Source organism: Onychostoma macrolepis, chromosome 06, assembly GCF_012432095.1.
Source record: "Onychostoma macrolepis isolate SWU-2019 chromosome 06, ASM1243209v1, whole genome shotgun sequence".
Taxonomy (NCBI): Eukaryota; Metazoa; Chordata; class Actinopteri; order Cypriniformes; family Cyprinidae; genus Onychostoma; species Onychostoma macrolepis.
The window spans coordinates 9,266,403-9,292,686 of record NC_081160.1 but is presented as its reverse complement, the minus strand read 5'-3'; the positions used below and the strand labels follow the sequence as shown (position 1 = coordinate 9,292,686).

The following is a 26,284-nucleotide window of genomic DNA, read 5'->3' as shown; positions in this document are numbered from 1 at the left end:
GAGATTTACGCAGCATCTGAAAGCTGAATAAATAAGCTTTCCATTGTATGGTTTGTTAGGATCGGACAATATTTGTCGGAGATACAACTATTTGAAAATCTGGAATCTGAGGGTGCAAAAAAAATCTAAATATTGAGAAAATCGCCTTTAAAGTTGTCCAAATGAATACTTAGCAATGCATATTACTAATCAAAAACGTAGTAATTTACAAAATATCTTCATGGAATATGATCTTTACTTAATATACTAATGATTTTTGGCATAAAAGAAAAATCTATAATTTTGACCCATACAGTGTATTTTTGGCTATTGCTACAAATATACTCCAGCGACCTAAGACTGGTTTTGTGGTCCAGGGTCACATTTCATCTCAAGCATGGTCTTTTTGACTGTTGTCTTTTAGGGAACCAATTACAGTAGTAGTTTTGAAATTCATTAGAGCCATTATTGCTTATGGTACTGTGGGACGGCTGCAATTCATATCATTTTCATAAAATAAATTATTAAAACGTTTTTCTCTTTATATATGGATTTTCATAAGACTGAAAGTCTAGGTTTGGGACAAAGATAAAATAAAATCTATACACAAAAGGCATTTGAAAAGTGGCAAAAGCAAATTATATAGGTATTAAAAAAGCTTCAAAGACCGTTTTAATGTGATTAATAAGTAATATAAATTAGCCTCTGGGACATAAAAGTTAAATAAACACCCATATCATATAGAAGCACCCATGTAGCAGATGTATAAACAATAGCAGCATACAAATTGTGCAAGCAATATTAAACATTTAATGCATGTTTTCTCAGTTTAGAGTGAATTTCTGTGTTCTCTCAGAACAGTTCCCAGAAGCTCTTTTTTAAAACACTTAAAAAGCTTGTTTTTAAGAGGTTCATATTCAGTACGCTAGAACGTGCTTGAAGAAAAATGAAACGTATGAATATCTGTAGTCCATCTGTAGGTGGTACAATGATTGTACCCCCACAAAAGATGAGGGCCATTGAACAACAATACCTTTTGTTTGGACTCTTACAATAATGCATCATGTTCCTGAACCTCTGAGAGGATAGCACATCATGGATGGATGGTCAACTGTAAAAAAAAAAAACAGGATTAATACAAGATTACCATTTTTGTGACTCTAAGAGTTGCTGAAATACCTTTTAGCTGAGATTGATGACTGGTTGTTTGATATCTTTACCAGGAGATTATTATTTCTTCTCTTAAACTTGTGCAGCATCAACTGACAAAAAGCAAAATAATAAGCAAGCTTCCCTACAAACTGCAAAATCAGTGATTCAAATCATTTTCTGCCACTGTTTTACTATTTCTTGAGCGGACTGCATCTGCAGTCAGTGGACATTGCAAGGGCATTTAGAGTGTGTAAATGTGTCTGTGTTAAACTGTATGGCTGGGCCTTGTTTTTTCTGATGAGTCAGAAAACTGAAGCCCCTGTTAGACAATAACAGGATTTAAGCTCTCTTTTGACACATGTTGCTGAGCTAGCAGTCCCTCTGCACATTCTGCAGTAACTGCAGTGACAGCGGCTATATAAACACCCCGTATTGGACCGACCCCCAACGTTAATTACGCCAAATCTCTCCCACAAACTGCATGTGAGTATGGGTCGCCGTCATGCTGCCAAAATCAACATCATAAACTTCATGAAAGCGGATTTAACTGTGAAAATGGATAAACTGATAAACCGGACACGATCATCATGGATCGTCATGACTGCGGGAGATAGAGGCCTTTGTGAATCTTTCCATGGACTGAAAAGTCACCCATTTCTGGTGGTTACTAAATGAATTTTCCTTGCAATGTTGGAATTGATTCATTTCAGCCATTGCTGGATTCATGGGGCCCTATTACCTATGATGGCAAACTTAAAACTATTGATTTTCTCTGGTTGTTTTAGTGCAAAGAAAGGACCGTGTCAGAAAGGGACCCTTTCTCTTGTCGCAGCTAAACTGAAAGGGCCTAATTGTACAAAATGCATTTACTCTTAACTGACCTAAAACAAGGTCCCTCTTGCATTGTCAGTAATCTTTCTTTTGATAACCTGACACTAAAAGTAAAGCACTGAGGTCATAGGTTAGGCCTGAATGTTGAAAAGTAATGTTTGTGATCTGTCAGGTGAGGGCAAGTGTTGTTGTATTGTTAACCTTATCCCTTAATGTTGTCAGAAGCTGGAGAGAGCAGACAGGCGGCCATCATGAATCAGCGAGAGCAGATGGAGCAGCGGGGGCAGTGGAGGATCACTGTGTGGGAAGAGGAAAACTTCCAGGGCAAGCGCTGTGAGTTCATGCTGGAGTGCCCAAACATTCTGGACAGGGATTTCCAAAAGATTCGCTCTATCAAGGTGGACAACGGCCCGTAAGTGTGTGTGTGTGAAAGCTAATTTAAAAAAAAAAAATTCAAATGTTTTACATGTGTGTAATTTTTTTTATAAGTTGAGGTTCTTTTTGCGCTCTCTCTCTCTCTCTAAAAAACTATATATATATATATATATATATATATATATATATGTGTGTGTGTGTGTGTGTGTGTGTGTTTTCTGGGAGATAATATGAATAATTTTTGCTCATTTTTGCAGCTGGGTGGGTTATGAGTACCCAGAGTATCAGGGTCAGCAGTTCATCCTGGAGAAGGGAGATTATCCCCGCTATCAGGCCTGGAGCGGAAACAGCAGCTACCGCACTGAGCACCTGCTTTCCTTCAGACCCATCAAATGTGCTGTGAGTTTTGCATTTCATGCATTTAAGTGTCTCATTTATTTATTTACATCAGATCAAATTAACAAAATCAATATTGTGATATACTGAAAATGGCAACGTGTGATAAAGAAATAACAAGCCTGCAGTCTACCTGCTCCAATGAAATGATCTTGCATCTGACATATAAACCTAAATATAAAATACCTAAACCTAATATAAAATATATTTTCTGGTCCTAATTTTTGTCCTCTTTCATCTCCAGAACCACAGTGACAGTAAAATTACCCTGTATGAGTGTGAGGACATGATGGGACGCAAGTTTGAGATGTGCGATGACTACCCCTCTCTTCAAGGCATGGGCTGGTGCAGTAAGGAGGTTCCTTCTATGAAAGTCAACTCTGGAGCGTAAGTCATCCTCCATTTGTTTCAGTAGGCCTATAAGTTACATATGTATTACTTCTCTCTGCACAGAGAATTATCTCAATAATAATAATAATATGTTGTTCTTGCACCTACTGCAGCTGGGTGGGCTACCAGTTTCCAGGTTACCGTGGATACCAGTATATCTTTGAGAGAGACAGACGTCAGGGAGAATTCAGGAACTATAATGAGTACGGCACCCAGGCCCACAGCAATCAGATCCAATCAATCCGCAGAATTCAGCACTAAGTCCGCCCCCACTCTTCTCCTATTGGCTACTGTGTATCAAGTGATAGCATGATATTGAGACGAAGTAGGCAATAAACGCTTTTTCAAACTCCAGAAAAAAGAGTGTGCTTGTCGCCATTCCTTTGATTTATTCAAACCGTGCCCAGAATATTTAACGTTAGATCGTTAAAAACTGGAGTGTTATTTTATAACAAATTGACAACAGCTTATAAGGCTATCCAAGCCTTTGTACTTACAGTATAAAGATTTAGCATATTGTTAACAGAGCTTTTCAATTCAGATTAGACATTTTTAGATTAGATTTTAGATTTATTTTATTTTAATTTTATTTAATTTTTTTCTTAATGTCAGACATAGAATGTATATTGTTCTTGTCGGATTGTATTTTATTTTCAATAAACAAAAGCACGAGATGATGGCTGTTGTTAGTGTTTCTACTGTGTGCAATGTTGCCAGATCTATTGAGTTTTGCTGCGTAAAATGTTTCTATTTTTATTTAATTTTTTTTTTTTATGATGACTCGGCATTTGAATACTACATAGAAGTTGGTTTAAATCTCCTTATTTGATCAGATATTTTATATGTAAGTAAATCATCGAGAGCTGTCCGCGGTGCTGACATCTTCTAGCTGTCCAATAAAGGGCAAGACTAACAAACCATTCATAATATTTGAGATCTATGTACTGGCAAGATATTTTTTTCATTAATTTCTAAACTTCACAAAGTTTCCATTTGATTTTCATTGGATTATGTTAAATAAGAAAATTAAGAAGAATTAAGGAGAATATGAAAATGTAGTCAACACGCATGACTGAAGCACAGCTACAGCGGGTTTAAAACAGCACGACGCAACACAATCGGTTACAAAGGTCTAACAAACGTAGTATTTTGATTAGCGAGGCGCATTCAAATATTATGAGATAGCAGGTTGGCAGCACACAAAATGATCATTAAGCGCCATCTGCTGGTTGTTTTCATATATACAATAGGTGCAGACCACAGTATTGCAATCATTTAAAAACGTTTCTAACATTTTTATTTGTTTAACAATTTGCAATTTGTTTAAAAGTCCTTTATTCAGGAAAATTGATACAAAAATTCATACACCAGATAAATATCTAGGCAGACAAAGAAATATATGGTTAGGCCTTTTTCGTAATTACCAACATATAAAAAACCTTTTAATATTAAAATAAAAATGTCTAGCTATGCAAAAGGTTATGATTGGGACTTCATAACTAAGTTTGCATTTCTGTTTGTATTATATTACTAATTATATGAATTTGTAAATTAGGACAAACTTATATACTTTAAATTAATAATTAATTTGCAAATCTCCAATGTTGCCACAGGATGGCGTCCTTGCTCTTTTCATTGAAACGTTCTCTTGTCACACATTTTAGGTTGTAAGAAAGATGAAAATACGTTTTTTCTTTTTTATTGCAAGTTTACACTTGGTATTGACTACAGTTGGTTTTTAGCTGTAAAAATGCTCTGCAGATGATAATAGTGTCATAATTAAGCTCAATGTTGCATAGCTCATCAGTCATGAAACAAGGTCATTTCAGCTACAACCAGCTCAGGAGGAGAAAACAGTGACATTATTTAGCTCAAATCAATTCAATATTGCAAAGTCTGTCATTATCCACCTAAATTTAGTTCAAATTTTGTTCCAAACTTTGTTCTCCAACAGTGCCAGTGCAGTTGAAGGGATATTTGACCAAAAATTAAAATTTGCTGAAAACGTACTCACCCTCAGATCATCCAAGATGTACATGGGTTTGTTTCTTCATTGGAACAGATTTGGAGAAATATAGCATTACAAAACTTGCCCCGCAATAGATCCTCTGCAGTGAATGGGCGCCATCAGAATGAGAGTTTTAACAGCTGAGAAAATGATCCACCAGTAATCCAAACGACTCCAGCGCTGGGATTATGGATGGTTTAAAGTAAAAACACCTTAATGATGGATTTATTTATTTATTTATTTGCTCGTTTGTTTGTTTACCCACAGCTTTTCACTTCACAAGACATTAACTGATGGATGAGCGTTGTGTGGATTACTTGTGAGATTACTTGTAACTCTCATTCTGACGGCACCCTTTCACTGCAGAAGATCTATTATTGAGCAAATTATGTAATGATGTAATGCTAAATTTCTCAGAATCTGTTCAGATGAAGAAACAAGCGCATCTACATCTTGGATGACCTGAGTAAATTTACAGCACATTTTCATTTTTTGGGAACTATTCCTTTAAATTGATAACTGAATGTCTTTTAAACCCCAAATGTAATAGAAAAAGCACATGACTGATTCTAATCAATTCTACTAGACATTCTATTTTGACTTAAATGGGTGAAAAGCTTCCAAGGATGCTGATGCAGACTCATCGACCTGGTTAAGACAGAATGAGGCCTCTGCACTTTAAAGAACTAACACTGCACCTGTTGCTACGCTAATTATACCAGCCATTACACAAGTCTCTTCATCAGGAGAGTTTAATCAGCCGTAAACAACTCGAATCACCCTCTTACCACCAACCTATCATGCGTACCACGCACCACCCCAAAAACATACTCCAGAGCCTATTTCCTCTGTGCTGTACATCCATCATTACACTGTCCCCATTCATGTTCTCATGTTCCGTTCTGTTCTATTCTGTGCTCTGAACAGTACTAGACGTTCCTCCTTCTTCCCGCTCCTTCCCAGCTGCCAGTATCTTTGACTCTTTTTTTCTCACTCTGCTGTTACTGCCACTGCTGGCTACCATGGCAACACTCAGGCAATGGTGTTCTAGAAGCAGAGGCGCTGATGACCCCACATGAATCATTCCTTGTTATGATTGTGTCAGTCTGTCATTCACTTTTCTGTCAAATACTGATTAACAGGAAGCAATGGAGCCATTTATATTGGTGTTTTTATTTACAGATTAAATTTAGCATTATAGATATGTGTATATATTTTATATACTGTATCTCCCCAAAATATGGTCCGAAATTGATATGAAGGGAAGAGATTATTGGCAAAAACAGATAACTCCTTTTTTAAATGTTCAAAAATCAGTTTTTTTATTGTTATCATGTTTTTATTGTATTAGTTACAGCTGTATTTTTTAGTTACTTTTTAACCTAATCAAAATAACCCAACTGCAGTTTGATTGAGTTTAACTGGAATGCACAATGATAAAACATTATTTTTTGAAAATTGTTACAAATTAAGTTTTTTGTTTTTGCAAATGAACTCTTTTTTCATAGTGTAAGCATAATGGTACAGTTACTCTTATTTAACCATGTAAATCTGACATATGAAATAATAGGCTGTAAATATATTTTTAAATGGAGAATTTTATTAAAACTTTAGACAAGATTATTCTATTAGACTAATGTGTTTTTTTTTAAAGTTTGCATATGCGTGTCATGTTTGATAAATAAGGCTTTGTGGAGAAAAAAAAAACTTTGAATTGAATTTTTTTCTTGCAAATATGGCAAAAAAGTAAGATAAAAGTCCAATAGTTTTAATGTCAATCAATGAGATTTTTAAAACAATATAGTAGACTACTACATAAAATCCATATAAATATCAGTTGTCACATAATGTGTCTTAGTAAGATAAAAAAACTTTAAAAAAAAATAGTTTTATGATCAAAGCTCTGTAGTATTTATTGCATGGGTAAAAACACATGTAATGCAATACAGTGATAACTGAGAGAGGTACAGATAAATGTTTCTCAAAAGCCTGATGTATCATATTTGATACTTAAATTTTAACATTATTTTTCTAAAACAAAATGTTTCTGGATAATCAAGACATTTTATTTTATTTAATTTTATTTACTATTTTTATAATAAAATCAAGAAATTTCACCATAAATGAGTACATGAATGAATGAATGGATGAATTAATAAATAAATAAATGTGTACCACAACCTAAAGGAAGATATTTTTAGAATTATACTAATAGATCTTTAATTTCTCAAATGATCAGTCGAGCATGTAATAGATTGTGTAAAGATTTTTTCAGTGAAGTTTTGATCATGTTGATAATTTAGAGGCATTAGAAAGTCTTTAGAGGGTTAAAGACCTTACAAAACCTTCTGATAAGCTCAACTCCACTGAAAACATACACACGTAACCTGCTGCTCTATTCTGCCCTGACTTGCCCTGTACATGCAAGCTGAATCCTGAAGATGCTGAGTGAGCTTATGTTCAGGGCTTATATAATCATATCTCTCAGCTCTGAGACTTTATTCATAATTGTGCCAGGTGGGTGGAAGAAGCCTAATCCCCATTGAGTCTCACTGTGGAGCATCGGGAATGTTCTGCGGGGTTCTGAAAGGCCACGAGGAGGAGCAAAACACATGAATATTGTCACTTGCCATGAAGGGAAAGGGACATATTGGGGTACAGCTGGTGCAGAGGTCTTTTTAATGTAAAAAATGTGCAGTGTAGGATCAGAGCTGAGGCAAAATGGGTCTTTCGGTGTAACTGATATTATCAATGTTACTACATATATACTAAAAAATAATTCCAAAGTAATAACAACTATTATTTCAAGTCAGTCTTCTGATTCAGTCCTTATCCTCATTTATGTTTGTATGAAATCATCAAAGTTGCATTGATGACTCCCCCTCTTTCACATTATCTAACCATTGCGTGGGTGAGTTGTTTTTGTTTGAAGTCCTTGGCAAAGTTTCATGAATGTTGTGTCAGGGGACAAAAATTACTGTTGCAAAGAAAAAGAGTTTAAATAATATAAATAACGTTGCCTCATTGTTTGTTTTGCATGAACGCTTGTGTCATAAGTTTGTTAATAAATGCTTGTAAATCTACCTCTGTCAAATAGAGGAAAGCTCATATACTATATATATATATATATATATATATATATATATATAAGAACAGTGGGTTATCTAAAAAAGTTTATTATATTAAAAATTCGTTATTTCACGTACAATTTTATGCAATGGGCTAATAATACCATATAATGGCATATGTATATATATATACCGGTATATATATATATATATATATACATATATATATTATGCCTGTTCTGTTTGTTTTTAAAACTGTTTATGTCTTGGCACAAATGTTATTTTCATACTAGATGTGGGTTATGTCTTCCACTTTTAGCTGAGTGTCTCAGAGGGGCTAACTGCATGCACAGGGAGAATAGAGTAATCTCATAGCCAAGATTAGCCCATACCAATATAGCCTGCAGTACAGAAAGACATAAGCCCCCTCCTGAATAAAGTGTGAGGTAAAAAGATATACAAACTATTGCAAATGCTGTGCTGATGACCTAGAAAATGATATTAACTGATATTTAACTGGGATGTTACATGATACGTCCGCCTCGGGAGGGCAGCTTCACTGGATCAACTGTGCTGTATGAATTCATTAGGATGTCAGTGTGTTTGCAACTGAATTTTTCATGTTTGTCTGTGTTTTGACAGAAAAGAGAGAGACTATAATCCTGACCTCTTTACAAAATGACATCAACAGGAACATTCTGCTTGCACTTCTTTACACCTGAAATCATTTGTTATGCTTGAGAAGTTACCATTGCATCCTTTGACTTTGTTTAGGACATGAGCCCACCTGTGTCCTGCCTGCTGTTGGACAAAAAATTTGAACAACAAACTGTTGAGTGTACCATTTAATGTGTGTTTAGTTTGAAAATATATGCAAAAAAATTGTTTAGCTTAATAAAATGTCAAGTAATTCTCTACCAAAAACTGTAGTATTTTTTAAACTGTACATTTTTATTTGCATAAATATTTACTTACTGTAATTAAAGAAATACATGTTTTATTTAATTTTTAAAAGCACAAATTCAGGTAAATTTAGACACTTTTTACCATTGAGATGACTGCAGAAAAAAACACAATTACCCTAATTTAACCCTATTGTTTAAAGCAAAAAACTGAGTTATCTTGAACCCACATGTGTCCAATTAATTTGATAAGGAGCAATTTATACCTTTAGCTTATTATACAGTAATTATCTGCCAAAAACTGTAGCAAAAGTATGACATACACTGAAAAAAAAAAATTAAGGTAAGTGGTCGCAAACAATTTATTTTAGCTACATTTAATTAAAAAAAATATGTTGAAAGTTAGTCAGCTAAATTTGTTTATTTAAATGTAGCTAAAATAAATTGATTGCAACCACTTACCTTAAAAAAATTGAGTAAATTCAATTAATCATTTTTTTTTCAGTGTAGTTTACATGTAAGTATAGCCTGGGCATCCATTTATTTCTGTTTCAGTGGAAACATGAATGGTTGGAAGTGAATCTCTGTCCAGTGAATCTTGTTGTCTTTCTTACCTAGACCTTCTGAATTCAGGATTACACTCTTAAAAATAAAATCGCTTCACGATGCCATAGAAGAACCTTTTTTTGTCTAAATGGTTCCATAGAGAACCTTTAACACCTGAAGAACCTTTTTGTTTCACAAAAGGTTATTTGTGGCGAAAGAAGGTTCTTCAGATTATAAAAGGTAAGAAAGAGATGGTTCTTTAAAGAATCTTTGACTGAATGGATCTTTTTGGAACCAAAAATGGCTCCTCTATGGCATCGCTGTGAATAACCTTTTAAGAGTGAAATCAGGCTTCTTTACAATGTAGCCTATGCGTTCTCTGGGGACTAATCCCACATTCCCACCATAGGTTTGACAGTCATCTCTGGCAAAAATAGAAAGCCGAAGGAAACAGTGTAAAATATTAATTGTCGGCTTCGTCCTTTCTGTGGTCCCTGGATCTCGCTTCCCGCTGCTGGCGTTTCCACGGCAACCGCAGTCCTACGGCAGCATCCGTCCGTGGTTGCTACGGCTCCAGCAGACAGCGGTATACACTTACATAAACCGCTTACTTAACAAGAATGATCTTCACATTGAAGGTTCATTCAGGAATAACGCTGCCTAATTCATGCTTGCTGGTGCATTTCTTCATTGTATATGGTTTAAGGGCTATACCAGCCCATTAACATTCACATCCGCAGCCTCACTGCTTCACTGTCAAGAGCATCGATTGAATAGGAAGGGCATTTATGCACATCAATAATGATAGGTGAGATGTTATACGTTTACAGCCACTATATTGCAGGTAATAATTTAAGGGCGTCCGGTTTCATATTTAGAGACAGCTGTTGTACGAGATATTCGCGTTTCTCAGCCCACGCTCGATCTGGATTAGACCCTTTTACTAATATAGCCGTTGTCATAGAGACGGAGCGGAATGCGCCCGCAGAATTCCTATGGCCCGGTTCTGCAGCCTTCCGTCACAATGACACTTCTATGAGACTGCACCAAAATCCAGCCAATCAAATGTTCGAGCTCCCGAACCACGTGTTTTATTCACAAATTCTGGGGGTTCTCTCGTTTCAAACCAGCTGCTTCTTACTCGCTCAATGACTCATGCACCCCTGAGGCAATTTTCACACTCAAGACGTTTCTCTTGAGGACTACCTGATACCAGAAAGTGAAAAGTAGCCTATGTCAGTGCCCTGTGCCCAGCAGTGTCAGCATTTTTTATTTTTATTTTTGTAAAACATACTATATTATACAGAGAACATTTTAATAAGTATATTAAATACTATATTATTAAAAAATAAAAATTAAATATTAAAAATTGTAATAGGCCTATATCTATAGCCTATAATAGTATATAGCTAATAAGTATGTATTAAATATTAAAATGTTTCAAAACACATTAAATAAATGCAAATTAATAGACAGTATTAAAATGTATATTTAAATCCAGATTTTATATGATTCTTTTACAAAACTGATCATTTGATTACTGAGGTTATCAAGTCGTACCTGACGTCTGGGAGTCTAATGCTTTTTCGTTATGTGACAGCCAATTGTTAGAACTGAAAGACCAAGTAGAATATTGATTTTTAATTTACTGTAACTTCTGAAACGTGATATATTAGAGTCGTGTAGAGGTTTGTAAGATAATCGACCAAGTTCAAGGTCCCCCCATATTTAGTCACAGACTTAGTTTCCATAGATACATAAGCCATATCTATGTGGGCCTGTTAACAAAAGTAACGCAGGAACTGAAGGCGAGTTTCAGCACCACGGCTAGCAACCAGCTATGAGTAAAAAAGGAGCCGATACATATTTATACACAGAACGTAATCACGAACGATTGGTTAAATGTAGGTGTCTGTTGTCCGGAATTAACATAAAACGATTTTGCACTGCTAGAAGCAAAGTGAAAAGCCTCCGGTGAATCCATGCGCTGGATTTATGTTGTTACTGCGCCGCTTATCCGACTGATTATCTTCAAGCATATGCGGTCATTTGCCTGCACAGGAATGACGTAGACACTATCCCAAGGCTACACTGTTGCTGGTTCTCATGCATGATTTGAATTCAAATTTTATCAATGGTCTAGTTTTGTTAAATATTGAAAAGCAAACGCAAATCGTTTTCAGTTAAATCAAACTAGCCAGATTTCTATCCGCATGCAGCATTATGCCAGCGCCAGCCAATGTCAGCAAAACCTTGATCATTTAGCCTATGCCTAGATGAAAAACGCAGCAAAAAGGACACTTCAATCACGAACCGATGCATCGACTGTCCCCTTTTCATCATCAAAACAATAAAGAAGCGGCAGAGAGTCTGGGGGTATTTGTATTCATATATTTTCAAATATACAATATAAAACATTACGTTTTATACTATGACAATTGGCACATATGACTGTAGAGAATCGTTTTTGTTGTAAAACAGTACATTCAACGTTCAGATAGATAGCATCAGGCGCCACAGGAGACAAGAGGAGAGTGTCTGTTGCAGGCCAGCACCCCGGACAGCTCAGCGTCGGTGACAACATCGTTTCTGAAACTAATAGAAAAATAAGACCCCAACACTGACGCACAAGCTAATAATTTACATCTCTCACTTTAGCTCGGCACCAGATAGCGTTATTTTTTCTTCTTCTTCTTCTTCTTCAAAATCCACAATGATGATACGAGTAGAATATTTTAAGCATGCATTAAGTAAACTATGAAGAAACCCCAGATCGCGCTCGTAACATTCACTGGGTCATGAAGGTTGTATTTTACACATGTATTAACGTAAACCCCCTCTCATGGAGGTGAGGCGAAATCCCCCTGTCCGTTTCCAATAAACCAGCAGTAGAGCGAAACACTCTTCACACCTTCAGCAGTCGGGCCTTACATTCATTTCACCCTTGAAGGAAGGGTGTGGAGAGGTATCAGAGAGCTTCTCTCTCCCTTTGACACGAGACAAACTTAGCGGTCCAGGTTATTATTCCATCTTCCGTTCGTATCGCTCGAGCCACCCTCGTTCTTGAGGTCTTGGAAGACCTCGGTGAAGAAATGCGGGTCGGAGTTGATCTGCAGCATTTTGGCACTCATTTTGTCAATGATCCGCAGAGAGCGCTCCCAGAACACCTCCTTGTTGGTCTCCACCAGGAAGGGCTTGAGCGGGTACGAGATCTCGTTGCCCATGTAAGAGTAAGCCAGGTACAGGCAGGTGAGAAAGGTGGCCTGCAGCTCGTACTCGCTGGAAATATCCTCGGTCACCGCCTCCCGGCAGAGCAGGTAGACGAACACCAAGTTGGCGGGAGTGATGAAACCCTGGTCTTGCCAGCCTTGGATGAGCAGCGACCGGTCGACGTTTCGGAACCACAGGATGATCTCATTTGGGCTCAGCTCTTTGAGTTTGTAGCACCTCCTGCACATGAACTCGCTCAGGCAGCGAAGGAGCTCTCCTGTGGAGGCTTGCACGATGACTCGTCTAGGCGAGATGATGGAGCGGCTGCTCGGTTGCCGCTGGACCGACAGGAGCTGCTTTCCGTTCTGGGATGCATTCTGGGTTTGACTGGATCGAAGGCTTTTATCCGGTACTGTAGGGACTGGCACTGCGAGTGGCCCAGGCTTCGTCTTGCGCTCGGAGCCTGACTGAGACTTCTTAAGATTTTCGGTGTTCAGCTGGTCAACGGGGTTAGTGATCTGAGAAACGGGTGGGTTTGGGTTCACTTTCTTGGCACTCTTCTTCTTGGCCGAGGCAGCGACTAACCGCTTCCACGTCAGAGCTGATATCAGCACCGAATGGCGCTTGAGGCTCTTCTCCGTCTTGCTGCTAGCTCCATCCGTCTTTTCATCCAGAATCCCTCCTTTTCTGGACGTGGGAGAAATCGAGAGCACAGTGCCCATCTTTTCCACTGACGACCAACACCCACCGGCCCTTCGGAATGCGCTGTCTCGCCTTTCGTCCCGTTCAGTGCCTCGGTGAGGTGCGACTTCAGAGTCACAGGTTCACGTCCATTTATGTTTCGCGTGACCACCGGGTATACAGTGGGGGAAAACAGCTGTTGAGTTGATTAGGTTAACGTACCTATGTAATAATCGATGCTCGCCTCAGTCACTCGCGCGGCTCCGCCACTCCTTCTGCATCCCACTGCGCGCGCAGCCTCAGACAGCGGGAGCAATGGGCAGGACTTGTAATGTGTAGCCGGGCAAAAAAACTAAAGGTACAGACCTGTAAACCGGGATAAGCCTCCTCCGTCTGCCAATCCTGACGCGACGTGAAACAACTGATGTCTGCTTTCACCAACCACGGAAGCTTTAAACACATTTGCCCACATCTTATATGAGCGTGTATATGGGTTAGACAGTCTCTTTCAGATTTCTATTTTTATACAAGCGGTTCAGAGAGTATTTGTGGATTTTTCCCAACAATGGAAAACAGTGTATCTCATAACTACAACTATTCAACATGTCAGCTAGCAAGGTAGCTCACTAGATCTCCCTGACAAACACAATCAATTCCCAAAATGTCTCACAGCTGCTTGGAAGGTGTAAATAAAACAAAGATTATTTGAGTTTTACAGGGGGAAAAAAAATGTCAGTCTTTCTCATTAAAAATGTCATGTTTAATTCAGTTACCTGCTGTTTGTAATTAATTGTGAAAATGTGACCCTGGACCACAAAACCAGTCTCAAGTGAGATTGAGATTTATACATCATCTGAAAGCTGAATAAATAAGCTTTCCATTGATGTATGGGTTGTTAGGATCGGACAATATTTGGCCCAGATACAACTATTTGGAAATCTGGAATCTGAAGGTGCAAAAAAATCTAAATATTGAGAAAATTGCCTTTAAAGTTGTCCAAATTCTTAGCAATGCATATTACTAATCAAAAGCAATGTTTTTATATTTTTACAGTAGTAAATTTACTAAATATTTTCATGGAATATGATCTTTACTTAATATACTAATGATTTTTGGCATAAAAGAAAAATCTATAATTTTGACCCATACAGTGTTGGCTATTGCTACAAATATACCCCAGCAACTTAAGACTGGTTTTATGGTCCAGGGTCACAAATTAGCAATTTCTGAGTGGAAACACCAACTGATTTTTTAGTGTAGAAAACTGAAAAAAAGAGAAATAAGGGCAATAAGTGGACAAATAGATGATAACAAAAACATTTTTTAATGATGTATTTGTAATTTCATTTCACACTGTTGCTTAAAAAAAAATCAATGATTTAGAACAGATCATTCATACTTTTTAAATCGGTATATACACCATAACACAAATATGGTATTTTAAACCTTAGTGGTACAGGTGCATTGCTTACAGTAGCCTCAGACACTTTTGCATGTTTATGCTCCACTTTGTGGACATTCATTTGTAGACAAGCATAAGATGAAAGACAAAATCTTATAACATCGGCATAGTGAAAAAGCCCACTATCATGTTGTTGTTATACACTGTAAAAAGAGGTAAACCTGCAATTGTTACCTAAATAGATATTTCATTATTTTCTTGAAAAACTTTCCTTTTCTTTTATTGTGATGTTACTTCTAAATTTTGGTTTTATAAACATAGCTGTTTAGACAATTGATCCTATTGCTCTACAATATTATCCTCATTTTAAGTGTGATTTAAATTCTCATACATCTCTGATGCTGTAAACATGGTTTTTGCTTGATAAATATAATTTTCAAACATTTAAGCACTCCTTCAATCTATTTCGATGTGAGTTTGTGAAAATATTTCAGAACATCAAATATTGCCACATGAAGCACATTTTTAGGTTACCATTTTTCCAGTGTATAGCCTACTATTTGTTACAAATATGTGCAGTTAATAAAATGCATGTGCAGGTACAGAAGGAAATTGCTGGAAGATGTAAAAAAAAAATTTAAAAAAAATGGACAAATGTTTCATAATTAGACCAACAAATGTTCTAAATCCGTCAGGTACTGACTGCATCTTTAGGTCTGCGAGGCAACTGTCAGTCAGGGGTTCAGTACCTTGGACAGTACTGACATTGGATCATTTTCAGATACCAAGGATACACAAACCACATAGCTTTCATTTGGGAGTGTGTAGAGGATGCTTTTATCTAAAGTTTCTCAAGCTCAACAGTCTATTCCCAGATTTTCAGTGTTCTGAAAATATAGAGAAATACGCTATTTTCAACACACTAATTTCTCTTAATAAAGGACCAGCAGGTGGCAGTAAGATGTACTGTATGTTCATTGTCATAAGCAGCCATAAAAGCTCTGACTCCCACCCAATGTTGCCAAATCCACTTATTATAAACGACTTTGGGCTTGCCTTTAGGCAGTCAAGTGACGTGTGTGTGTGTGTGTGTGTGTTTTTCCTAAAACCAGGGGTAGCATATTTTGGGCTTGTTTTCCCAGACCAGGTCTCTAATTTTGGGCTTATTTTTGTTCAGACCAGGTCGCTTATTTCTCTAGCAAAACCTGGCAACACTGCTCCCACCTGACTTGCTGACTTGATATTGCTCAATCTTGTGGACCATCAAAAAATACATGTGAGCAAGAGGATGATAACCGCCTGTTTTCACAAGTCTTCATTCTGCACAGAAGACACTCCTATGCATAGGAGAGAAAACAAATGTGCTCTTCCTCCAGCTCAAACACGACTACTATAGATGCAATTCTGTTTTTTAACTCCTTGACTGGACTTCACAAGCAAAGGCTGACGTCCTTTCTCACAGAACATCTCTGGCACTGAACCTCACAGCACCAGTGAAACTGACACTGACAGTTTTCCTCATATTCCAGTGTGTAATCTGCAAATCCTTTACCGCAGCACAGGCTGTCACAGCCTCCATGCTCTGTCTCTGTGCTGTTACACACACGACCCTGTGTGCCTTCTGTACCCGTCCTTTGATTGGCCTGACAGAAATCAGGTGACTCAGCTGAATAGATAAGGATGTTAGCATCCAGGGGAGGGGTATCTGGATCGATGGGGACTAGCGATTTACCATCATTCCCACCCATCACGCGGACGGCCTTATGGAACTTCTGCATGAGGTAGTCACCAACCTGACGGAAGAGCGGCATCTTCCTCCAGCAGCTGCGAAGAGTGCAGGAACCAGAAAGGCCATGACATTTACACTCGGTCCGCATTTGTATCCGTATGGCCTGTACGCACATAAAACAAGGGAGAATTAAGAAAAAAAGATGACATCCGCTCTTTTTCTTCAACTGTTTATCTGTCCTGCATTTCATCCAGTCTCTTACATGAAGAGCAAATTTCAGATGTAAAGCAGCTCTACAGAAAAGACAATATTTATTATTCAGCTCAATTTAGCTTAAAAAAATAAATAAATAAGTGAAACAACCATGTCATTTATTTAATGTGCAAAAATGATGGCTTGACACCAGATTGTTGATGTGCAGAACACATACTGGCTACCTTTACTGGCTGTAGAAATGATTGTGTTTTTTTTATTTATTTTATTATTATTATTATCATCATTATTATTATTATTATTATCATTATTATTTTATTTATTTTGTTGTTGTTAGCACATAACATTTTATATGAAATTTTTTGAAAAGACATCACAATCGATGTTAAGGTCTTTCAGAGTTGTCTTTATTTATATTAAGTAAACTAAATGAATTACTAGCAACATTTTGAAAAAGTAATAAAAGTGAAACTTTCATATCATTTCACATTCATATTATAGCTAGCTTTTGTTGATGGTGAATATAATGGATAAAAAGTAAAAAAATATTATATTAACCTACATTAAGTAACATTTTGGCTTACATCTAAAGAAAATATTTTAAGTATTGTCTGTATAATAAATAATGATTTTACTTTTTACTGCCTGTACGTGTACTTGTGTTACATGACACACACACTCTCTACATACAGGTACAGTGTGTTGACTACTATGAATACTGGTGAGTGTGTATTTTTAAAGTATAAAAACAATTATCCATAAATTCTATATTATTATGATGAAATAAAAAAAAAGAAAAGAAAAGTGTATAATAAACAATTGTAATAAAAAGCTCTGTGAAGACCAGTGAAATCCCTAATATTCCCAAATCTACATTTCTATTAGAATCTCAGACTGCATAAAAACTGCTACAATATACAAACATCAGCAACCACAGACAGTACTGAAAGAACGAATCTGTGTTGATGTGCGTTGCGAGGCGCCACTGTTGAGTCTGTTTTGACTTGTGGAACTATTTTTGTTGGCAGGATCAAAAATAGACAAAATATCTGGGAATATTGTGTCTAAAATGTAAGTGACTCAATATATTAACCTAGTGTTTATTAAACCGTTGTGCAAAAGCAATATTATACGTGCTTGGTTTGAATTTCCCACGGCATTCTTCCAATGGCTGAATAATACTCAGTTGATCTCCAGAACAGTAGCACTCTTGCTCGTGTAATCTTGCTTAGATAAATATGCTATTTTATTTGACTACATAAGTGTAAGGATGAAAATTGAAGTGGTGGAAGTTTTTGTAGTCAGTGAATCACTGCAGTTAGCAACAGTAAAGCCAGTAGCTGAATGGACCACTGATGTCCTCACAGACTGTGATGACGCATATCCGCAATAAGTAACGGTAAATTTAGAAAAAGAAAAAAAAATCATTTTCATTTAAGGTAAGAGATTAGACTACAAAAGAGATTAAAGAGTAATCACTGCAGATGTTGAAGGAGTGATGTAGATTTTACATTATTTCTCTATTCAGACTGTTGTCCATATCTCTCAAAATATTTTTTTCCTCTTTTGGAGGTTGTGTAAAAGCAATAGCGCATTTTTTTCTTTTGTTATTGCTATTGCAAAAGTTACATTTACTACAATGTCCATGTAAAATGCTATCCTTCTGTGTTCCAAGCCAAACCCAGAAATGCAAACGTACCTGTCTTCCTGCCTCGTTGTTGTGCAGGTCAATAAGGGTCCTGATGTCACTCTTGCCTTTTCGCTGTCTGGTGTCCATGAACTGACGAGACTTCTCATAGCCAAAGTCCACATCATCTCCACAGCCCCCCCATTCCCAGCGCCCATCTTGGACAGGTGAAGCCTGGATGAGTACCTCCTCTGCCGGGGAGTCGTGGTAAGTTTCAGAGGAACTCTGAAGGGTCACACAGCCGCACTGTGGCAGCGCTCCCTGGCTGCAGGCTTGTGTTACTGCATGCAGCACCCCGGCAGCTGTGATAGCATACACAAATGCAGTTTCCCGGATATCTAGAGAACAGTTAAAGAACAGGGAAAAATCTACAGTTTGTCTAAATACAAAACCTTATATTTTGTCTCATGATCATCTGAAAAAGTGCATTGTTTCATGTGGATCATCTCATGGTACCTGTTTGAATATGATCTTCATCTAAACTCTTGTTTCAGGACAACACCCCATCTCACTTCTAAGATCACTTAAATATCTAAGGAATTGCCACATTAACAATAACTCATTTAGCAGATTCACATTCCTCACACATCTCCGTTGTCTAGACCTGCCTCAATACATGTTGACCTGCCAAAAGAGCATTTTTCCCCTTAGTGTAAAGGATTCCTCCGAGACACACTCACTCTTGATATCAGATTAACATGTACACAAGTCTAACTTATAAATTGCTGTACTTTGGCAATTGGCATGTCATATTTGGATTTGAAAAAGGGGCAAACATAAACAAAATGTCTTTTATTGGCAAAATGCCTCATCTCAGCCTCATTTAGACACATGCACCACAAGGTAAGCTAACCTACCAACAAAAGAATAAGCTCTACTGCTTTTTTCTTCACTTATGTTATATCAAGTAACTATTTTCATGGTCAAATTGATACAATCATGCCCTCTAATGGTCATACAGCTAACTACATGGTGCTAATGAAGGCCTTCATTAAAGGGATATTTCATCCAAAAATGAAAATTCTGTCATCATTCACTCACTCATGTTTTGCTGAACAAGGTCATTGTTGATCTAAGTGTTAAAAGGCTGACTGCATATATTTCATCCTCACTGAAAGTCAACTGAGTTTTAATTGTTTAAGTAAAAGTCATGAGGAGCTTTTGTATTGTTCCTCACCTTGTTGCAGGATCTTGGCCAGGTTTCTGCTCTGACTGCTGCAGTTCCATCGACGATTGTGGAACTGATGTTGGCATTCTCGCATTCCCAACCTGGCACCTTTTGCCACTTCTTGAATTATCTCAGGCTGAGACTGGCACATGTCGGCATGTCTGCCTACCAACGTTCTAGTTCTACGGCAGATACTATTAGGATCCATCACTAAAGGGTTGCCATCCACCCTGGTGCAAAAAGAAATAAGTATATACACAAGTAAATACACGTCAAAACAAAATACACACTCACACAGAGACATTGGGTTCAATTTGATAGTGCTTTCTCTAAATAAGAAACTTGGAAATTATTGAAAGTTTTTTATTTATTTTTATTTTTCATAGTGTGGAATTTTCAGGAAATCTACAAAAATGTGATTCTAAAACTCTTGCTTGCTCTGTCCTTTTTCTCTCTTCCGTCCTCCTTTCATCATTTAAGTCTTGACCCTCCCTCTTAAAGTTATTTGCCATTAACAAACCAGTTTTTTCACATCTTTCATTGCCTCTTGTTATTTAAAAAGGCCTGTTGAACCTGAATGCAAAGTCATAAATTCCTGCGTTTGTTGGTGTGATCCTAATTAACTCAAAACAAATTTTTTTAGAAGCAATGCTGCATTAGTTTTCAGAGAACTATATTATTATATTATTACTATATTTGAGCAGCTCAATAACAAGAATATTAACAGGCGTGAATAAAGCCGCAGCTTTACCTTCGTTGCAGAGGTGTGAGGGTCGTATTGAAGATAATAAGGATCAAGAAGACGTTCTTCTGCATTGAGAGCATCATCCAGGGATTTACATCCACAAACGGGTCAATCTACCTGAAACTGTCCCACCGATGTGTCCGTGTTTTGTCGGCGAGACTTTGTACTGGCATCATATCCAGCAGTAATCAAGAACAGCATGAAAACGTTTAAATGCACTGCCGAGACGCGATTAAAAGTGCGTGAAGACCCTATGATGCGCAAAAAAAGAGGGGCGCGAAGACAAATGATTCATCGCTGCTTTCAACTCGATCCAAAAACAAACAAAAAACATATTCCACTTCTGTAGTCAGACCAAAAAACTGGCATCAAACAAGCATGTTTTCCGAGAGCGTTCACTGAGTAAAACCCGTGCGACTCACTTCTGAACAGCGCGTCTATCTTATTAACATCTATTGGCACGCGCGCATTCCACCTCTGTTGACGTAGCGTCAGAAAAATCCCTATCAAGTCAAAAGGTTCAGGAGTTTGTAAACAAACGGTGCAGAAACCCTACATGACACTAGTTTAGTTGATGTAAACCCGCACAGCCCTTATTTGTTTTGGAAACAGAAATGATTCCCATGGATTAATGTCAACCAGAAAACTCGTCTCGCTTTGTTTTCGTTTTATTTCTCGTTTTCATCAGTCCTTAAATTTCAATTAGTGTTATGATGTCCAGCTGTCGTTTTTGATATGTTTTTCATAAAGTGTTCTCTTGCCTGTGTTGACCTTGGCAGTCCTCTTGGCCCTAAAGCTATATCAGTATCCTGTGTTATCAGCCAGAATTTGTCTGTTAGAACATTTTCAAGCCAAACTGAATGAATTTCAAATGTCCATGCCAATCCTTCCCATCAAATTTCAGGAGCAGAGAAAAACGTCTTAGGTTACGTATGTAACCCCAGTTCCTCGAGGGAACGAGACGCTGCGTCCAAGAACGCTAGGGGAACGCCTCCAGCGTGACCGCACTCTGATACAAATGTAATCTGTCCAAAGGATGGGCGAGACGTCACGGGCGGGTGACGTAATGGCCAGGAAGCATAAAAGCACGTGCGGTGGAACCGGCGTCAGCTTCAGGAATGAAGCAACTGCTCGTAGGGATGCCGGAAGTATGGCTTCGAGACGCAGCGTCTCGTTCCCTCGAGGAACTGGGGTTACATACGTAACCTAAGACGTTCCTCTTCAGGAACTCGAGAGTCCAAGAACGCTAGGGGAACGAGATCCCCACGCCGCCAGACTGACAAATCCCTGCCTAGTGTGGATGGAGCACAGCTAGGGCGAGAGAAAAAAGGCCACAGGTGGCTAAGGTGAGTGGGGCCTGCGTCCCGAAGGCCAACTTCTGAAGAGTGAGTCTTGATCCCCAAGAGGGGAGAGCAGAGGACTCGAGACTATGGAATAGCATCCTGATCCACCACATAGCAAACGCTCTCTGGCAGGAGGCCTCAGCCTCTGGAGGGAACATGTACTAGGGGGTGTCTACCCACTGAAAGGTCACCGAAAAGGGCGTGGTAGGCCAGTATAGCCGCCACGTAAACCCTCAGGGTGGAATGGGTTAACCCTGCGGAGGAACAGGCCCGCACGAACTCCAGAACTGTACCAATCGGGCAGTCGGCTGGGTCGAGCTGGCGGTCACCAGGAGGTGAAAAGTTCCACTTCAAGGCGTATAGTTTCCTCGTTGAGGGAGCATTGTACTGGAGGAAGGTCTCAACAACCTCGGTTGGGAGACTGGAAGCCCTCAGGGGCCACACCTGCAACTTCCAAAGCTCCGGGCGGGGGTGACAGACCCCCGCTTGTGAGAGGAGATCCCTCCTGACGGGAATCTCCCATGGAGAACCGTCGAGGAGAGAAATCAGGTCCGAGAACCATACTCGGCCCTGCCAGAACGGTGCTACCAGAAGTAGACTGACCTCGTCCCAGCGCACTCTCGCCAGAACTCCCGGGGAAAAACGTACACCCCCTCGGGGTGAAGCATCCATTCCCGGGCCTCGGCCCCTGCCTCAACGGGATGTCTGCTCCCACACTGAGATGCCCAGGCATGTGAACTGCTCTCAGCGAGAGGAGTTTGTCCTGGGACCACCCAAGGATCTGGTATGTCAGCCTGTACAGGGGGCGTGAACGCAGACCTCCTCGGTGGTTGATGTAAGAGACCACCGCTGTGTTTTCGGTGCTATCGCACCAACATTGGCGATCTTTTAGGTCTGGGAGAAAGTGTTTCTGTGAAACACCGCCAGCATCTCCAGGCAGTTGATGTGCCACCTGAGACGGCGAGTACTCCACAGACTGCGGGCAGGGTGAGGGACACGTCCGTCGCTAACGTACGCAGCGACACGGAGCTCCCAGCACTGGGCCCTGAGACAAGAACCAAGGATGTCTCCACATGTCTAAGGCACGTAGGCACCACCATGTGACCTTGATCATGTGAAGCGGGTTTCCCCTTGGGGAGAACCCCTTGGTCTTGAGCCACCACTGTTGAGTGACTGGCCTTCTTTCACTCTCCTGACTGCCGTGAGGATTGACTCGATCCGAGCAGGGGACACACGTGCCTGCATCGTGGTCGAATCCCACACCACACCAAGATAAGTGGTTCTCTGTAATGGAGAAAGCACACTCTTCTTGGCGTTCAGTCTTAACCCCAAGACTTTCATGTGAGCAAGAACAACATCTCGATGTTGAGCCGCCATCTGCTCTGATTAAGCGAGAATCAACCAAAGTGGATATGCGGATGCCTTGTAGCCGCAACGGAGCTAACGCGGCCTCCACACACTTTGTAAAAGTGCGGGGTGAGTGCTAGGCCGAAGGGAAGAACCCGATATTGGTGAGCTTCGCCCTCGAAAGCAAACCTCAGGAACTCCCTGTGAGTGGGAAGGATGGAGATATGGAAGTATGCGTCTTTTAGATCGATCGTGACAAACCCGTCCTCGGACCTGATCTGAGACACGGCCTGTTTGAGCATCTTGAACTTCAGTCTGCTGACTGAGTGGTTCAAGTGATGCAGATCTAAAATGGGGCGCCAACCCTCCATCCTTCTTGGGAACTATGAAGTACCGGCTGTAGAACCTGGAATCTCTTTCGAGAGGAGGGACCACCTCGATGGCCTCCTTCCTCAAGAGGGTACTCTACTTCTCGTTCCATTACCAGAACCTGCTCGGGGCCCACCAGAGTGGGATTCACCCCGTTGAAACGAGGCGGAGTAGCCTGTAGCCTCTCTCTACAGTATGCAGGTCCCATGGAGACACATTTGGCAGTAGTTTTCACGCTGCCAAATAGTCTACTAAGGGAACCAGCCTCTCAAGACTGGCCTCTGGTATAACCAGGGCGGCTAGCTCGGTGTCCTGGAACGGCACGCCGGTAGGAGACGGCCAAATTAGCTGCTCTAGAGACCCCCGAAGGGATGGCGAGCATCTCAGCTCCGCTACGTTTCCGGGCGGAAGAAACTGAGATGTGTGCTCGCTGGAGATCGCTGCGCCCTGGAACACCGTACGTGGCAGGGTTGGCAGACCGATCTCCTGAGGGCACTGAGGAGAGATGGGCACCGTGTATGCCGCTCTTCCCCAGAGGGGCCGGCCCTCAGAAGTCCTGGGCCATAGGCAGCAGGATGTTTTAGCCAAAGACTATCCAGCGAGAGTGACAGCCCGCAGCTCCGCCTTCTGCTAGTAGGCCTCGGCCCGGGAGCGCCACTCTGACTCCAACATACTGGGGAGTACGAGAAGTGACGCTCCCTATATGAGGAGCTGGAACACAGTTGGGGCTGCTCCGCCCAGCAGCCTCTGCTGACCACATCAACCTCCTCAGAGGAAGAGAGGTAAAACATTGTGCTCTCACTCGAGAAAATCCCAAGTTTTCTTAGGCTCCTTTTACACATACACATCTAACTTCTCCTAGTTAGATGAAATAGATCATTTAATTCCTCAAAATTAAATGAAGAAAAACAACCAGACAAGTAAACACGGTCTGATATGACAAGGATTCATGAAACGGCAACGCGCGCTGCAGCAGTGAGCTCTCACTCAAAGGGGGAAGAACCGCACCGCGGGCTTCCAGCCCCGAGCGAGAGCGCTAGATCTGGGGATTGCAGGTGGAGAGAGGGCGAACCCGTCTCCAACCCGTCCGCCAGATCTATGTGCGATCCCCGCGATCTCATTCGCCGCCGTGCCTCAGCAGCGGCAGACCGGAACCGCGAGATCATACGGCGGGGAGAAGCAAGATCAGCCCCCCCCTTTTTTTTTTTTCTCGAGCTGACAGCGCGAACTCCGTTCCTAAGCAGGGACACTGCTATAATGACAACCTCGTTCATAATAAGCTTGTGCAAACAATGCTCGTGCAAACACTGCGATTTTACAAAGCTCATTGACGCCCTTCACGTCTACCTCCTCGGAGAAAGACAGGCGGAGCGTCGAGCCCTCTCTCTGGGGGGGAAGAACCCGCGGGGCTTCCGAACCCAGAGAGCGGGCGCTGGATCTGATGGGAAGGAAGATGGGAAGGTCTTCATTCCCTCCACCTGATCCATCTGCGATCCCCGCGAACGCAGCCGCTGCTCCGCCTCGGCGAAAGCGGGCCGGTAACGCAAGGAACGCAGGTGAAAGCTCCCTCCTCAAAGAGAGCCCTCTGAGAGTAAGCATACGCAGCCACAAACGCTCACAAGCGGGCAGTCAGCTCCCTCGAGAGCTGACTCTGCGTGCTCTGCTCTCAAGCAGACCACACACGGACTGTTAGTGAAAAACACACAGCCTGTAATGCGATCTGCTCTCGCCCAAGTGCTAGTTTCTCTGCACTTTAGACATTGTGGAGCTTATTTCAAGTGACTAAATTTACAATTATTTAATTATTTAATTATTTACAACACTAAATAAGACTCACAACACAGATCAACAGACACACACAGAGTAGCGGTTGCTGAATGACAAAAGCTGACGCCGGTTCCACCGCACGTGCTTTTATGCTTCCTGGCCATTACGTCACCCACCCGTGACGTCTCGCCCATCCTTTGGACAGATTACATTAGGCTTGTTTGAGATGCGCCTGGCCTCGACTGAAATGTAGGCGAGAGTAGGCGGCTGCAGTGAGGGGAGGAGTGAAATAAGAGCAGTCAAGACAGACAGTTCTGACCTCTCGAAGTGGAACAGATACCAACGAGATCAAAGGCAGATATCGCGTTATTCTCACTCATATGCTGTGCTGCTGATAAACATGATATAATTTCAGTTCTGTTGCTTTTATATGAATATCAATATGATGAACAAGACACTCAAAGTGCTTGCTATTTAATTCCATACTAAATGCGTATTTGTCATCCATTTATACTTCAATACAAACGTGTATTTTAGATTTTTATAGAAATATGGCAACAATCACATATCTCACCCAGAGATATGATACATAATAGCATGAAATCAGATTTAAAAAATACAACATTTGAGAAGAGAACGCAGCATCACGGTTGTCTGAACCAATGAGCATTAAGCTGTGTCGTCAATCAGTCGTTTCCCATCATGCTTTTGATCAGCGCAGTAGGTGGAGAGCAACTGCGCGCGACTGCTCAATCGACACAGCCGCCTCGCCGTCGCGAGAGTTTTTTGGCACAGGTCAGCGTGACATCAGAGCAAGGCGGAAGTAACTTGGACACTTTTCTAACCGGCATGCATCTCGCGGTGATCACCGGTGATCGGTTCTGCGCAGATTTTGCTCATCTCAAACAAGCCTATTTGTATCAGAGCGCGGCCACGCTGGAGGCGTTCCCCTAGCGTTCTTGGACGCAGCTCGAGT

At 40.3% G+C, this 26,284-nt stretch overlaps 3 protein-coding genes and 1 long non-coding RNA gene across 4 annotated transcripts; 1 reads left to right on the top strand and 3 right to left on the bottom strand.

Moving 5' to 3' along the window:
- Window positions 1-1,042: 1,042 nt before the first annotated feature.
- LOC131542617 (uncharacterized) lies at window positions 1,043-3,308 on the bottom strand. Its single transcript, XR_009271748.1, has 3 exons — window positions 3,232-3,308; window positions 3,001-3,150; window positions 1,043-1,090 (listed from the first exon to the last, which is right to left on the bottom strand). It is a non-coding gene; the product is annotated as an uncharacterized LOC131542617 (long non-coding RNA).
- cryba2a (crystallin, beta A2a) lies at window positions 2,193-3,392 on the top strand. The gene is made up of 4 exons (XM_058779462.1): window positions 2,193-2,374; window positions 2,595-2,736; window positions 2,978-3,120; window positions 3,237-3,392. Exons 1-4 carry the CDS (start codon window positions 2,214-2,216, stop codon window positions 3,382-3,384), a joined length of 594 nt encoding a protein of 197 aa, XP_058635445.1. The 5' UTR covers window positions 2,193-2,213; the 3' UTR covers window positions 3,385-3,392.
- An 8,633-nt stretch (window positions 3,393-12,025) lies between these two features.
- cdk5r2a (cyclin dependent kinase 5, regulatory subunit 2a (p39)) lies at window positions 12,026-13,921 on the bottom strand. The gene has a single exon (XM_058779510.1). The coding sequence runs from the start codon at window positions 13,577-13,579 to the stop codon at window positions 12,653-12,655; it is 927 nt and encodes a 308-aa protein (XP_058635493.1). The 5' UTR covers window positions 13,580-13,921; the 3' UTR covers window positions 12,026-12,652.
- Window positions 13,922-14,895: 974 nt separating this feature from the next.
- wnt6a (wingless-type MMTV integration site family, member 6a) lies at window positions 14,896-21,474 on the bottom strand. Its single transcript, XM_058779225.1, has 4 exons — window positions 20,489-21,474; window positions 19,747-19,967; window positions 18,582-18,907; window positions 14,896-16,832 (listed from the first exon to the last, which is right to left on the bottom strand). Exons 1-4 carry the CDS (start codon window positions 20,563-20,565, stop codon window positions 16,371-16,373), a joined length of 1,086 nt encoding a protein of 361 aa, XP_058635208.1. The 5' UTR covers window positions 20,566-21,474; the 3' UTR covers window positions 14,896-16,370.
- Window positions 21,475-26,284: the final 4,810 nt, after the last annotated feature.